This window comes from Ascaphus truei, chromosome 4 (genome assembly GCF_040206685.1).
Source record: "Ascaphus truei isolate aAscTru1 chromosome 4, aAscTru1.hap1, whole genome shotgun sequence".
In the NCBI taxonomy this organism is placed as follows: domain Eukaryota; kingdom Metazoa; phylum Chordata; class Amphibia; order Anura; family Ascaphidae; genus Ascaphus; species Ascaphus truei.
Genome location: NC_134486.1, coordinates 36,066,183 through 36,080,374, shown reverse-complemented (window position 1 = coordinate 36,080,374; position 14,192 = coordinate 36,066,183). Strand labels below are relative to the sequence as shown.

Below are 14,192 nucleotides of genomic sequence, written 5' to 3'. Positions count from 1 at the left end.
TTCCACCTAGAGCAGGAGTTCTCCATGTGATGCAAGGTGAAGTAGGTTCCCTGGCTCATACGGTTTAGTTCCATGCTTTCTAAGTGCTGTACGTATTCTGTACGTCGTAGTATTTCCATTTTCTATTCTAGTTGATGATCTGTATTGTATTTATTTATTTTTTACCATGAAGAAGGGGGGGAACAAAGAGCGGACGTGTACATGGAAGGAAAAGACCAACTAGGCGGTTGGTTCCAGTCATCTCTACTCACCAGTGTGGCAGCCAGAAATAAAGCACCATATAAGTATGTATAAAAGGAAAGGGCAGTGGGAACAGCGCTAATGCAAAAAATAACAATTAGTGACAGTTACGTGACTAGCATAATATAAGTACACACATTAATATTAAAGTGGGGGCTGCCAGGAAAAAAAAAGGTCCACACAGACCAATATAGACAATAAAAACACATAAACCGGCGCCTCCAAAAGAAAATAAAAATATAGCCTGACCGAATAGAGTCCAATGCGGCTGGGATGAGATCCAAGGCAGTATCTTCAATGAAGTCTCATAGAACGACAAACAAATAAGACAACAACAAAGGAGAAAAAGATCATAGTGCAACTAAAACAAAAAATCACTGATGGGGTTTACAAGAAATGGTTGCAATTTTAATGCGACTAAAAATAAATATAAAAACAACAAACACTGGATTGTTGGGCAAAAGACACTTATAAAGCAAAGGCATCTGAGAGGGATAAAATTGAAACCCCACTTACAGCACAGCTGATAAAAGTAAGCCCGTAGCACAATGTCACTGTCCGGAACCAGAGCCTGGTAGATGGATAACGCAGCTCTGCCTCTCGGATGCCTTTGCTTTATAAGTGTCTTTTGCCCAACAATCCAGTGTTTGTTGTTTTTATATTTATTTTTATTCATCGCATTAAAATTGCAACCATTTCTTGCATACCGCATCAGTGATTTTTTGTTTTAGTTGCACTATGATCTTTTTCCCTTTTTTTTCTTTGTTTTTGTCTTGTTTGTTTGTTTGTTTGTTTGTTTGTCGTTCTATGAGACTTCATTGAAGATACTGCCTTGGATCTCATCCCAGCCACATTGGACCATATAGGTACGTGCCAGACCTTTTATGAAGGTGCCCGGTTAAGGAAGCCATTTCAATATGAATGCACTGAAACAGCCACGATAGTTTTCAATAAAACTGTTTGTGTGTATATATGTATGTATTTATGTACAGTATATTTTGTCCATGTTCATTTTTCATAAATGTAGTCTAAAGAGCATGTTTCGCTTTTTGCCTGTGTCAATTCTAAAGCTGTCTGTGAGTCTGCACTTCTGTTACTTGACCTTTATTCTTTGGTCTGCCATGCAATAAAAAAAATGTTTTCATATAATGAAAATGGCACAGGATCATGCCGTTTCTGTGATATCCTTCAGATTGCTTTTATTACGTTTATTTATTAACGTTCCTTTGATGCCAAGACAGAAATCCGTGCAAAAACAGTGGAGACCAAACAGCCGTTTCCCAACCTGGCATCAAAATATCTCTGTCACCAATGATTTCCTTATCAGCGACAGAAATGAAGTGATGATTTGAGAAACACGCTACGGTCACTTGTCCAGTGTCACAACACACGGCTGCTTACGTAGCTCGGAGACTGAGTTTTGTTGATGATCAGCAGCGAGAGCTATTTGTCTCCTCTGATTATGACCGGATATGTTGCAATGATCAACTAATTGATTAATACAGCTCAACCCCCTTATAACGCTGTGCTTGGGGTCCAAAGAATCACATCGCGTTATAAATGGATCGCGTTAGGAATAATGTACAACTGTATGCATTGTACAATAAAGTATTTAAGATACCAATAATCGTGTTGTAAAGTATTCCTAAATACGAAAATTGGGAGCCACGCGTGCATCGCGTTATAAGCGGATTCGCGTTGTAACGGATCGCGTTATAACGGGGTTGAGCTGTATGTAATTGTTTTTCTTTTTGTTCATCAAGAGAATATTTACTTCTTCTGCTTCTCTTTCCCCCATTTCAGTTGTCTCACATTTGAATCTGGTCTGTAACTGTTAAATAGGCCCATAACATATATTATCCTTAACTGTCCATGAAATGTCTGTAAATATCATGTGTAACGATGTATTGTCATCACAACTCTGTGCCCAGGACATACATTAAGAGTGAATATCTTGTATTTCCTGGTAAAACACTTTATAAATAAATACAATAATTTTAATAAATACAATAAGTTCAAAACTTTTTGTTCAACATATTACCTACTCCTATGTTCCTAATACGGGTCATCTCAATGGCCTATGGATAGTCTAAAAACATTGTTACAAATGCCCTAATTGACCCGTACAGTATTTATCAAATGAAAGTTTTCAAGTCAAAGGCTGAGATTCATGAAGCCGCGTTAAATTAATCAAAATAGCACTATTGGAACCAAAACCAGAACGGACATTGTTTTTCCTGAGTTAACCTCCGGCCAGGTGTATGTAGAAATAGCTCCCGTAATTCAATTCTGTACGTTCTACCTACCAATTAGATTGTAAGCTCCTCGGAGCAGGGACTCCTCTTCCTTAATGTTACTTTTATGTCTGAAGCACTTATTCCCATGATCTGTTATTTATATAATCTGTAATTTATTTGATTACCACTACTGTGAAGCGCTATGTACATTAATGGCGCTATATAAATAAAGACAATACAATTTATTAGAATATGATTAACAGAAGTAAATTCTAAATTGCACAAATATAGAGAGTTGCTAACCTGTCTATATGCAAAACAGTCTCATTAAATGTTTCCGACAGCACTATGCTTTGTCATTCTCCACCTCTGTCTTCCTAAAGATATTAGTGATATGTATACATTGGTTGTAGGGAGGACCTACACTCCAGTGGCATGGTGATCAGTAGAGATTTGGTGGATGAAAGGTAACGTGGTATTAACTTCTACCTAACTTCTTCTGCAAGAAACGTCATTGTTCATGGCTTCACGCTGAGTGAGAAGGGAGAAAAGATGTCCAAATCTGTTGGAAACGTGGTGGACCCGGATGTTATTATAAACGGGGGACAGGTAAGTCGATGTCTTCTTGAAGTTCAATGAAAATGTAGATCGGTAGAGGGGATTTTGTGAAACGATCCCTTTGTTATGTTATTTACATATGGGACTTGAGGAAGGAACTCTCAACTTCCTTCTCCAGAAGTTTAATAGTGAACAGGCAGACAATGTAGGACCGTAAATCATTTTGTATGTTTATAGAGAGAATTTGAGAGAATAACTGCCTATGTGAGTTACAGGAGCAATTCATGCCATATGCACAGCAGGGGGTCTCTGGCGCTGAACCCCATTCATTTGAGCTCTAGGGACCCCCTACTTCCCGAGATACTTAGCGCCGAAGGGAGTGCTGGTATCTCGGCAAAGCTTAAAGCCCACGGTCAACGTTGCCCAATCGGAAGCCGCACCGGATGACGTCACAACTTCCTATTGGCCCGAAGGATGCGGGAGCTTTGAAAAGCGGCCATTACTTTGATCCCTGCAAGTCGAGCTGGGGCGGCTACCGGCACCTTTGATGGAGGTCTGTATCTCCAGAAGCAGGGGGTCCCCGGAGCTGAAATTAATTGGGTTCAGATCCGGAGACCCCCTGCTTCAACCCTATGTTTTAAAAAAAAACAGAAGAAAAAAAATTGTCCGCTTCGATTGCCTCTTTTAGTGCAGTGAATCTGCCTTCTTGCAAGTGGAATACTTGCTAGTCATTTAAGATCTATACTTCTGTTGCTACATGCCCACATTAATTAAAACGTTTAGTCCATTTCCATTGCAGACAATGAGCAAGCTTCCCTCCCCTCCCCCCCCCCCCCCCCACCACTCAGTTTGTCATACGTATGCAAGAAAACTGTTGTATCGATAATAGTGCACAACACTCCAAATGAATTCCATAACGGACTTAATATTACATAATAATATTAGGCAACGGTTGTCAGTCTTTCGCTCTGTCACAGTTTAATCCTGGAAAGCGTCCTGTTTCCTGGAGTCCCTAGTTGCAGCTTTGGCCTGTAATGCTGATGGTGCTGGTCTGTGACGAGAGAATGACATTGTACAGTGTAAGTGTCTGTGTTGCTTCCCAATCAGGACAAAGTGAAGGAGCCTGCATATGGGGCTGATGTCCTGCGCTGGTGGGTGGCAGAGTCCAATGTCTTCACTGAAGTGCTGATCGGACCGACGGTGCTCAATTCAGCCAGAGATGACATCAACAAGGTGAGAAACAATAAGATGTTACCCTATAACTGAGTCATTAAGATGTCTTTCAATGTGAGCGTTGGCATGTAACCCCTCGGAGAAGCAAATGGTCAAACCCTAGAGACATATTCTCTTTGCTGTCGGAGGAGCCTGCAACAAAGTAGCAGCGACGAGTTAACTCCAGGAGTTCCCTTTGCTGTGAGTGTTGCACTGTGAGGATAGCAATAGCTGAGCCTCTGACACCCATGAATTATTTTACAACCCTATGGCAGGTAACAGTGTCGTGTTCAATGGATGTGTGCTATAAATATAAACTTATTTATGAACATTTCTCAAGCACCAAAACCCCAATATATTTATCTTACAGTTACATGTTAATGGAAGGGTTGTTTCAGGCTGTATTTCTATTGGGTCTGGCACAGTCAAACTAAATTGTTAGTTACGTTACTTACAGGACTGCATTACAATTGCCCTTTTGCTCCTAGGCCTACAAATGTCCCATGTCTGACAATTTAGTTACCATTGTCTTCGTTATTCCAACCCATAATGTTCTCTTAAAGGAGCATTGCAAGTTTGGGATATTGGGTTCAACCAAGCATGGCTACGCACTGCTCCTCTCTAGAGAATAATGTCCCAGTAAACATTAGGCCACCATGATCATTTCTGCTGCTGGGAGTAGTGCCCGCTCCGTGCAGACTAAGGCCGCGCTTATAGTGCTGGCGTCACGACTGATGCCATCGCCACCCGCGAAAGTTATAATTAAACTTAATCGACGTCGCTAGCGACGGGGTCATTGGTTCAGAGACAGTCACATGTGGTGACAGTCTCTGAAAAATCTAATTACCCGGCTTCCAAATTTTTGGCCGCTCCGTCTCCCCGTCGCGCTTACTATAAGTGCTCGCGACGGAGTCAATTGTTTTGTTTTGGGGTGTCGCCGTCGCGGGCACTATACGCGCAGCTTTAAGCACATCATCAAGTTGCAGTTCCCTCCCAAGTGATCACGGTGGTATTACCACCAGGAGACCCCCCCATCCATTGCCAAGGTTAAAGAGACATTCACTTCCAAAGTCCTGGCACGCCCAGTACATAACGGGCACTGGCCACTCTAGTCCGTAAATGAGACATGCAGGGTGAATGTGAGCGCATCTTGCCCTTTATCATGGTCAGTGCTGGGAAATTGGAAGTGTCAATCCCCTGAACCTGCTTTCTCCTAATATTAATCACTGCAGTGTCCCTATCGCAGGGGATCCTGGCTCTGATAAGGTGAAGGATACTGTAGCTGGATAAAATAATGCTGCAAACACCCCAAGATTTGCTGCTTAAAGCACAGGAGTCTGGTGTGTTACCCACACACACATCTTTACACACATCTAGCTATTAGATTTCTTCAAGCTGTTTTATGTGTATGCGCATTATCTGTTTGCATTTGCAGCTGCGAAACACATTGCGGTATTTGCTGGGGAACCTGTCTGATTTCAAACCGGAGACGGACGCTGTCCCGAGCACAGAGATGTACGTGATAGATCAGTACATGCTGCACTTACTCCAGGATTACGCCAGCAAGGTAACAGGAGGCGTCCTGCACTTTACCCCTTCGCTGGTTTTGTTGCTCCAATAAAATGTATTATACAAGCTACATGTAAGTCTTACACCTGTATTATATTCTCCTCCCACCTTATTACAGGGATGTAAGGGGTACATCTGCAGCCTATTGCATGTAGTCTCTTCCTAACATGGTGCCGGCGTGATGGCGGGGCAGTCGGTGCCAGCGCCCCACGGTTACAGAGGCCCGGCGCTCCCGCCCACAACAATTAAACTGATTGCCGGGGGAGCGCGCATGGCCTCTCTTACCGTCTCCTCCTGGCATTGCCCCCTGCATGGTCCCATCATTATGGCTCTGCGACGCCATGACATAGGGACGTCACATGACAACGCGATGCCATTTGCCGTCGCGGCGCCATGATGAGGGACCCTGTAGAAGGAGAAGGCCCTGCACCACGTCTGCACCAAGCCCCACAATAATCCCAGCAGGCCCTGCATGGTACCTACTATTTAATCCTAATGGCGGCTCTAGATCCGTATGTATATATTGGGGTTATTGCTAGATTACTGTATTTCATATATCTGCAGTCACTCGGATACTTTTCAGGGTATAAATGAGTTAGAAATAGTTGTCTGGAATCCAGGCAGAGAAAGGTGCAGCGCTGTATCACCACATTGTGCTAATTACCGAGACGCGTTTAATAGGTTTTAATAAAGTGACCCTTTGTTCTCCTTTTTTTTTTCACGACGGTATTTTTCTGTAATGTTTGGACATTTACCTTGGAAATGTTTGCGGAGATTGTAATGTGAGGTTTATGGCGGGTTTACAACCTCCCTCTCTTCCTTATCTGTCTCTTATCCTTTTCTCTTTTGTGACTGGCAGTAATGGTCATGTGACATAAATCTGGGTTATCATTGTGGTGGCAGCCATTCCCCACCCGCCACCTCCGAGCTAAAAGGAAACATTGTAACCAATCAACAATGATTACAAAATACGTCTATATATATATATATATATATATATATATATATATATATATATATATATATACACATACACATACACATACACATACACATACACACACACACACATACAGTGGTCGACAAATCACCAAAAAATCTACTCGCCACCTACTACCACACGTGTGCTGCTTGGGCCAATAGGAGCTCGCCACGATGTTAAATCCACTCGCCCGGGGCATGCAAATGTATAAGTTTGTCGAACACTGTTATATATATATATATATATATATATATATATATATATATATATATATATATATATATATATATATATATATATATATATATATATATTCATTTTATATATCGGCTGCTAATTCAAGTTGGTTCTGTGTCTCCTGCACCTTTATAAAATTGTCTGAAAGTATGTGAACTGTACCCACTGTCCTGCTGCTGCTATATCACAGCACAGAGTAACGCTGCTATATCACAGCACAGAGTAACGCTGCTACAATATGTCACAGCACAGAGTAACGCTGCTATATCACAGCACAGAGTAACGCTGCTGTATCACGTTGCTATATCACAGCACAGAGTAACGCTGCTATATCACAGCACAGAGTAACGCTGCTGTATCACGTTGCTATATCACAGCACAGAGTAACGCTGCTATATCACAGCACAGAGTAACGCTGCTATATCACGTTGCTATATCACAGCACAGAGTAACGCTGCTATATCGCTATATCACGTTGCTATATCACGGCACAGAGTAACGCTGCTATATCACAGCACAGAGTAACGCTGCTGTATCACGTTGCTATATCACAGCACAGAGTAACGCTGCTATATCACGTTGCTATATCACAGCACAGAGTAACGCTGCTATATCACAGCACAGAGTAACGCTGCTGTATGACGTTGCTATATCACAGCACAGAGTAACGCTGCTATGTCACAGCACAGAGTAACGCTGCTATATCACGGCACAGAGTAACGCTGCTATATCACGTTGCTATATCACGACACAGAGTAACGCTGCTGTATCATATCACAGCGCAGAGTGGCAGGAACAGTGATTTGAAATATATTGAGTCTAGTGATTTATAATCCCAGCAAAAAAAATATTAGTGCATCTCCCAGTGAATTTAGAGTGTTAAACTATAAACATTGCAGCCCTTTTTATGCTTGAACTACACCTTTTGAGAAAATGTTCACAGTATGCTCAGCGCTGGCTTATACACCTTGCTGTCTGCACACACACTCCGTATAGATTCTGGATTTTGCAGTATTCACAGAGGTTGCTCTAGAGGAGAGACCTGCTGAGGAACCTGCTTCGCACTCCCCATTGTGCTTCCCCCAAACATTTCAAACGCCGCACGGTGTAGTCTGACTGCAGTGGTGGGTGAAGCTTTGCTGTTGAGGGCAATCTTCTTCCTCTACTGCCCACTACCAAGAGATAATCGCCCATATTTACCAAGCAGCGCTAAGCATAAGACGCGTTCTGGCTCAACAACTAATGGTCGTCTTCCCACGAAGTTGTCTTCTGTCTTAGCGCTGCTTACGCAGAGACGAGCCCTGGTCTGGCGTGAATGCTTTTTAATGCCTGCAGGAAATGCCTTATATTATAAGTGAGACCAGGTTACAGAGACACAGGATTGTGGGTGCATGAATACAAAGCATTGCAGGAGGTGTCCGGTGTTAGCGCGCTTTAGGGTTAGCCCGCTGTAAGGCTGCAACCACACAATGATCAGCATCGCCTTTCTCTTCAGGTTACAGACGCGTACAAGGGATACGATTTCGGGAGAGTCATTCGTCTCCTGGAAGCTTTGATTACAAGAGACTTATCAAGCTTCTACTTCAGTATAATCAAGGACAGGTATTTATATCCATTCCAGCGTCCCTATCGCCTTGAGGAAGACAGCTGGTTTTGTTTAGTTCAGCTGCTGGCTTGTATAGCTGTGCAATCGCAGACTGGGTTATCTGCAAAAAATGGCAAATTCTCCTGTTTCATCGCACTTTTATTGTGTGCGCAAATCTAAAATGCAATGCGTTTGGCCCAAATTGACTAAGTGGTGCTGTGCACACCTTCCAGCGTCTAAAGACGCCTTGCTGCTCAAGTGAATGGGCCATATAGTGTAATCTGCCCAGTGACTACAGTGTGGCGCTTTATTACATATGAAAGAATAGGGCAGGAAGGTAACTTCAGCCCAGCAGCCTTCCAGGAGTCCCCGTCTAGTCTGGGAAACAGCGGAGAAGCGGAGTCATTATTCTAAAAAAAAGCTTCTTTGGGTTTTTTTTTAATAGGCGAGATCAATATTTATAAACCACGTGACTAATTTGTGCCCCAGACATACTAGAAGAGTTTCCCATAAGGATTGCTATTGTATTGTTAATGAGATATGTTGTATTACTTTTCAAACAATAGAAAAATAGGACCATGTTTTCTGGTGCTAATATTTTGGTTGAACAAACCTTTAATATCGGTGGAATGAAAATGATGACACTTTGGACAAACGTAGCGAAATGTCCCAGCAGTTTCATAACCCAAAGAAAAAGCATTTCACATTTTTAAAAATTTTTTTATTCTGTTTTGTAAAACTTGGTAATAACTGATTAGGGTTTGACCTACTCTAGCAGGGAAGGAGAGAGACACAGAGGTGAACTTGATGATTACCCACATTGCCATGTTTCAATATATCACAATATACTATGTAGGTTTAATGGCGTTTATATATAGTGCCAACAATGTACACAGCGCTTTAGAACGTTACATACAAGCGAAATAAAGTACAATGAATGGGGATAAGTGAAATAGGTTGCACACAGCACACAGCACACAGCTTCTCATTAGTGTCAGAGTTAACTGAGCGCTCGGCTCTATTGTATGGAATCAAATCCTGTAGTATGCAAACTGAAGCAAACAGATACGGGCTATATTTCTGGGATATCACGTCCCCTGGGGGTAGCAATTCTATCAAATGAATAGAAAAATAACAAAACCCATGTTCCCACATTTTTGTACAGAATATATATATCTATCTATGTATAGATATATCTCCCTCTCTTTCCCTCTGTGTGCTGGGTAAGCTCCTAGTGATTGTGCGTGTATCATTTATGAATTTATTTTCCACTTAAGGCTTTACTGTGAAGAAGAGAGCGACCCCAAGCGTCGGTCCTGCCAAACTGTTTTAGCCGAGGCGTTGGATATCGTGGTGCGCTCGTTTGCACCGATTCTGCCCCATTTGGCAGAGGAAGTCTTCCAGCATCTTTCTTACAAGAAAGGTACAGACTCTTCGAAATATGGGGGAATGTGGAACTGGAGATAAACGTAGCAGAGCAAAAGCTGCATATATTTTTACATGGGAAAAGAACAGGTTACAGCTACTTTATGGCAAATAAAAATAGCACATGTGAGCACATTGGCATGTCTCAGACAGGGCTGCACCCTGCCTTTCCCCACTGTCTCTAAGCATACAGTGCTTCCATTGCAGCCAGGGATTCTGGGTAATGACATGCATATGCGCACTCAGTGTCACCTTTTACTACATGTGCATTTTAACATGGACCCCTATGAGCTTCTGCCTGCCGTATTACACAGCTTTTCAGCACAGCGTCGGTTAAAGAAGTGCAGAGCCAGTAAACCTACTCACAGTACTTTGTGGTAACTTTACATTTTGTGTAGACATTTTGCTTGCATAACAATAGCTACTTTAACAAAAGCACAGGATTAGGGAAGCACCCATAGAAATAGTTGGGCTGCTTTCATATAACGTTCCACTGAGGTTATTTTTGTTTAGCTGCGCCTCATCATACTTGCACTTCTTAAATACATTGTTGGCAAGAGACACATATTACTGCCAAGGCAAGTGACATATCCAGAGTGTCATCAACTTGGTTCATCAGGATTTACTGAACTGAAAACCGTACATGGTGTCATATACCATCCCTACACTACCAAGGGGGAACTTCAATCCATCCACCGATCACCACTGGAAACAAGACTGTGATTCAGACCAGACATACACCATCCCTAGTAGTGATAGTAATAATCAAGCGCAAATAACACCACTTTAAACCGAAATAACAATAAACAATATACTGTCCTTAGAGAATGCAGCTCCCGACACAGGATTCAGACCAAATCCAACCAGCAATCGAAGTAGAAAACAGGTGCGCAAATCTCATCAGGACATGGAAAATAGAAATAAAGACACCAAATAGTGCAATATTGTCAACTACAACAAATGTAATCAATTTGATAGCTCTATAAAGTTTGCACTCACGTGTACAATGTGATATTAGGGCGTTGTGGTTGTTAGAAGTTACCAACTTTAGTTTCCAGATAGGTACTCCGAATCAACACCGGTAATGTTCCATAGGAAAGGAAGGGAAATCCATATACAGCAGTGCCCCGCTTCTCAGCGGTCCGCTTTTCGGCGATCCGCTGATACAGCGGCACCGAGAAGGGGGCTGCCATGTTGAATTTGAAATCGCGCATGCGCAGAACGGGTGGGTGCGCCCAGTGCGCATGCGCAGACCACAGGTTGCGCGCGCAGACCGCAGGTAGCACATGCGCAGAACGGCGAAAATGCCGGTTTGCGCATGCGCAGCACTGAAAATCGCCGGATCTGCTTTCCGGCGATTTTCACTATACGGCGGGCCTCTGGAACCCGCCGTATACCCGGGGCCTTGCTGTTCAAAGGAGAAAAGGCAAAATAGTATAATATTGCTTTTAATATTAAAAACACAAAGTATTCCACTTACATAAGTGTCTTTGTGGTGAGCATTCAGACCACCCTGGGTCATATGGACAGACAATTTTCTTCACAGCAACAGCATCTGCTCCGCGGCCGTCACAGCATACACTGGGCTGATTAGTGTAGTCCTCCACTCTGAATGTCACCAGCAAAGTGCCACTCTGTAATCCACGATTCACCCACCTTCCATGTACACCACGTAATCCATGTAATCCACCTTCACCCACAATCCATGTACACCATCCCTACACTAGCAAGGGGGAACTTCAATCCATCCACCAATCACCACTGGAAACAAGACTGATTCAGACCAGACATACACAGTCATTTAACTGAATCAGGGCACGTGAGGGGCAATACATGAAGTATAGGAACGCCTTATTGCTAAATATACATTGCTAATACAGACACCAGCATCCATAAGGAATTACAATGCAGTTTGAAAATGTACCTGAGAGAGCAGATCGTGGCAAAATAAGTAAATTGCAGAGATTAAGATCATATAACATGTTCTCTTTAAATATCAAATGAAAAACCCTCCCTGCGCGCCGTTCCAACTGAATGTGCCCCCGTGGCGGCATACCAACGTGCCCCGAGTGCTTCTGTTACCAGCATTAACTCTTTGAATATCAGACACAGGTGTTGTGTAAAAGCGTATATACACTTTCATAACGCAGAGCTATGTGCAGAGCACGGAATAATTAGATCTGTGCGCCGTTACATAATCGGTGTTTTACAAACCCGCTTAATGAGATCCACATCGCTATCTGCGCAGCTCTGGGAAGCGGAATCGGGAATTGATTTGTATTCCTCCTTATCTTACCGTGCACCCCAAAACTGGAACAACCTACCAGAGACTCTCACAGCCGCCACCAGTTTAAGTTCTTTCAAATCTAAGGCTGTCTCACATTTTAACCTGGTCTGTAACTGTTTCATACGCCCATAATATATATTTTCTTTAACTGTGCATGCAATGTCTTGTATATAATGTATACCCTGTTCATTTATGTAACTGTACTTGTAACCATGTATTATTTGTCCTAACTCTGTGCCCAGGACATACTTGAAAACGAGAGGTAACTCTCAATGTATTACTTCCTGGTAAAATATTTTATAAATAAATAAATTCGGAATTGCTTGTGCTGTTTTTAAGAACCTGAGAGCGTTTTCCGTACGGGCTGGATTAAACCTAACTCCGTGTGGAAGAAGCCCGGCTTGGTGGAAGCCGTAGAGGCTGCCTGTTCCATGAGAGACGCCTTTCTCGCCTCCATCCCAGGCAAGAACGCAGCAGAGTACGACGTCACCATTGTCATTGAACCTGGGCTGCTGTTTGAGTTAATGGAGGTAAGTTTGCACAACATCTGATCTCTTACTGTTCAGGACTCCCGAGTCACATTGTGTGGGTGGAAACGCAACTAATTCCTAATTAGAAGGCTCCTTGGATCATAAAGAATACAAGACGCACTAGGGTTTATGTATTAAAGTCTTGTGGCAGCAAAATGGTGCAAAAGCATTGAAAGAAATTGGCGCATTTCCATTGATAGATCTGGTGACATTCTTTTGCACTGGTTTTGCAGCCATTAGATTTTAGTAACAAGAAACCTATAGTAAAGCAGCAAATCTTCTTTTTGTTTGTTCTAGAATTGAAGCAGGGGGTCTCCGGAGCCGAAACCCATTAATTTCAGCTCCGGTGACCCCCTGCTTCCAGAGATACTTGACGGTATCTCTCTGCAGCCACGGGTGTGCCTAATGAAATTGAGGCGTTTAAATGTCCCGCGTCACACGAGCCAATAGGAAGCTGTGACAACATCCCTTGCGGCTTACTATTGGCTCGCGTGATCTGGGCATTTAAACTCCACAGAGATACCGGCACTCCCTACGAAGGTAAGTATCTCGGGAAGCATGGGGTCCCCGGAGCTGAAATGAAGGGGGTTCTGCTCCGGAGACCCCCTGATTCAAACCTGTAACTAAAGAAAGAAAAGAGAAAGCTCTAGTGAAAAGTGTTTTTCTGCTTTAACCTTTTCACTGGGGGCGGTTGAGTCTCGTGCCCCCCAAGTGCGGCCTTGAGCAAGTCACTCCTGCTTCAGGTACCAATAATTGGAATGTCAGCTCTTTGGTACTGGGTTCTGTGTGTGTTATTACGAAGTGCGTTGATATTTTGAATGTTCTATTATGTATTAACAGTCAGGAAAATGTTAAGAGAAGTTCACAAAGTTGAGCAAGTAATGTGGATTAGGTTTGACACAACTGGGACCTAAACAAATCTACAGAAATGTACTAAAAGCAAATGGTTTGATAGCGAGCTGGTGTTGCAAACTGTTGTCTCATCTCTCAGACGCTGCAGGTTGAAGGGAAGTCTAGTACATCTCAGCTCAATGAACTCATGATGTGCTCCCATACAAGTCTAGTGACGGACATACCACTGGACCTGTCAGCAGAGGCCTCTACACTCAATGGTTCATTTCTCATCAACTTGGAAGGTAAGTAGTCGTAACTTGACTGCATTTTGTTTTTGTATGTTAAATATTTTTAAGAAAATGAATGACTTGGATTTGTGTGGAAGTATTTTGGGGGGAGTTGGAGCCGTAGGGGTTGGTTTTCAGTTGGCTAACGATAGTGGAGTCCTAGCACCAACGGCCAGTTTGCGGGTCATACAAATAAGACCCCGATTTAG

The 14,192-nt window shown here is 42.8% G+C and overlaps 1 protein-coding gene across 2 annotated transcripts in view; it reads left to right on the top strand.

The window, feature by feature from the left end:
- The window catches only part of IARS2 (isoleucyl-tRNA synthetase 2, mitochondrial), a 62,506-nt gene that overhangs the window by 45,037 nt on the left and 3,277 nt on the right, over positions 1 to 14,192 (top strand). Inside the window, exons 15-22 of one of the 2 annotated variants that reach the window (XM_075595579.1) lie at positions 176 to 284; positions 2,984 to 3,086; positions 4,143 to 4,268; positions 5,683 to 5,814; positions 8,531 to 8,637; positions 9,898 to 10,043; positions 12,672 to 12,862; positions 13,854 to 13,998. In XM_075595579.1, the coding sequence (XP_075451694.1) occupies positions 176 to 284; positions 2,984 to 3,086; positions 4,143 to 4,268; positions 5,683 to 5,814; positions 8,531 to 8,637; positions 9,898 to 10,043; positions 12,672 to 12,862; positions 13,854 to 13,998 (1,059 nt within the window). Of the gene's footprint in view, positions 1 to 172; positions 285 to 2,983; positions 3,087 to 4,142; positions 4,269 to 5,682; positions 5,815 to 8,530; positions 8,638 to 9,897; positions 10,044 to 12,671; positions 12,863 to 13,853; positions 13,999 to 14,192 lie in introns of both variants that reach the window. The other variant, XM_075595578.1, reaches the window with a different exon arrangement.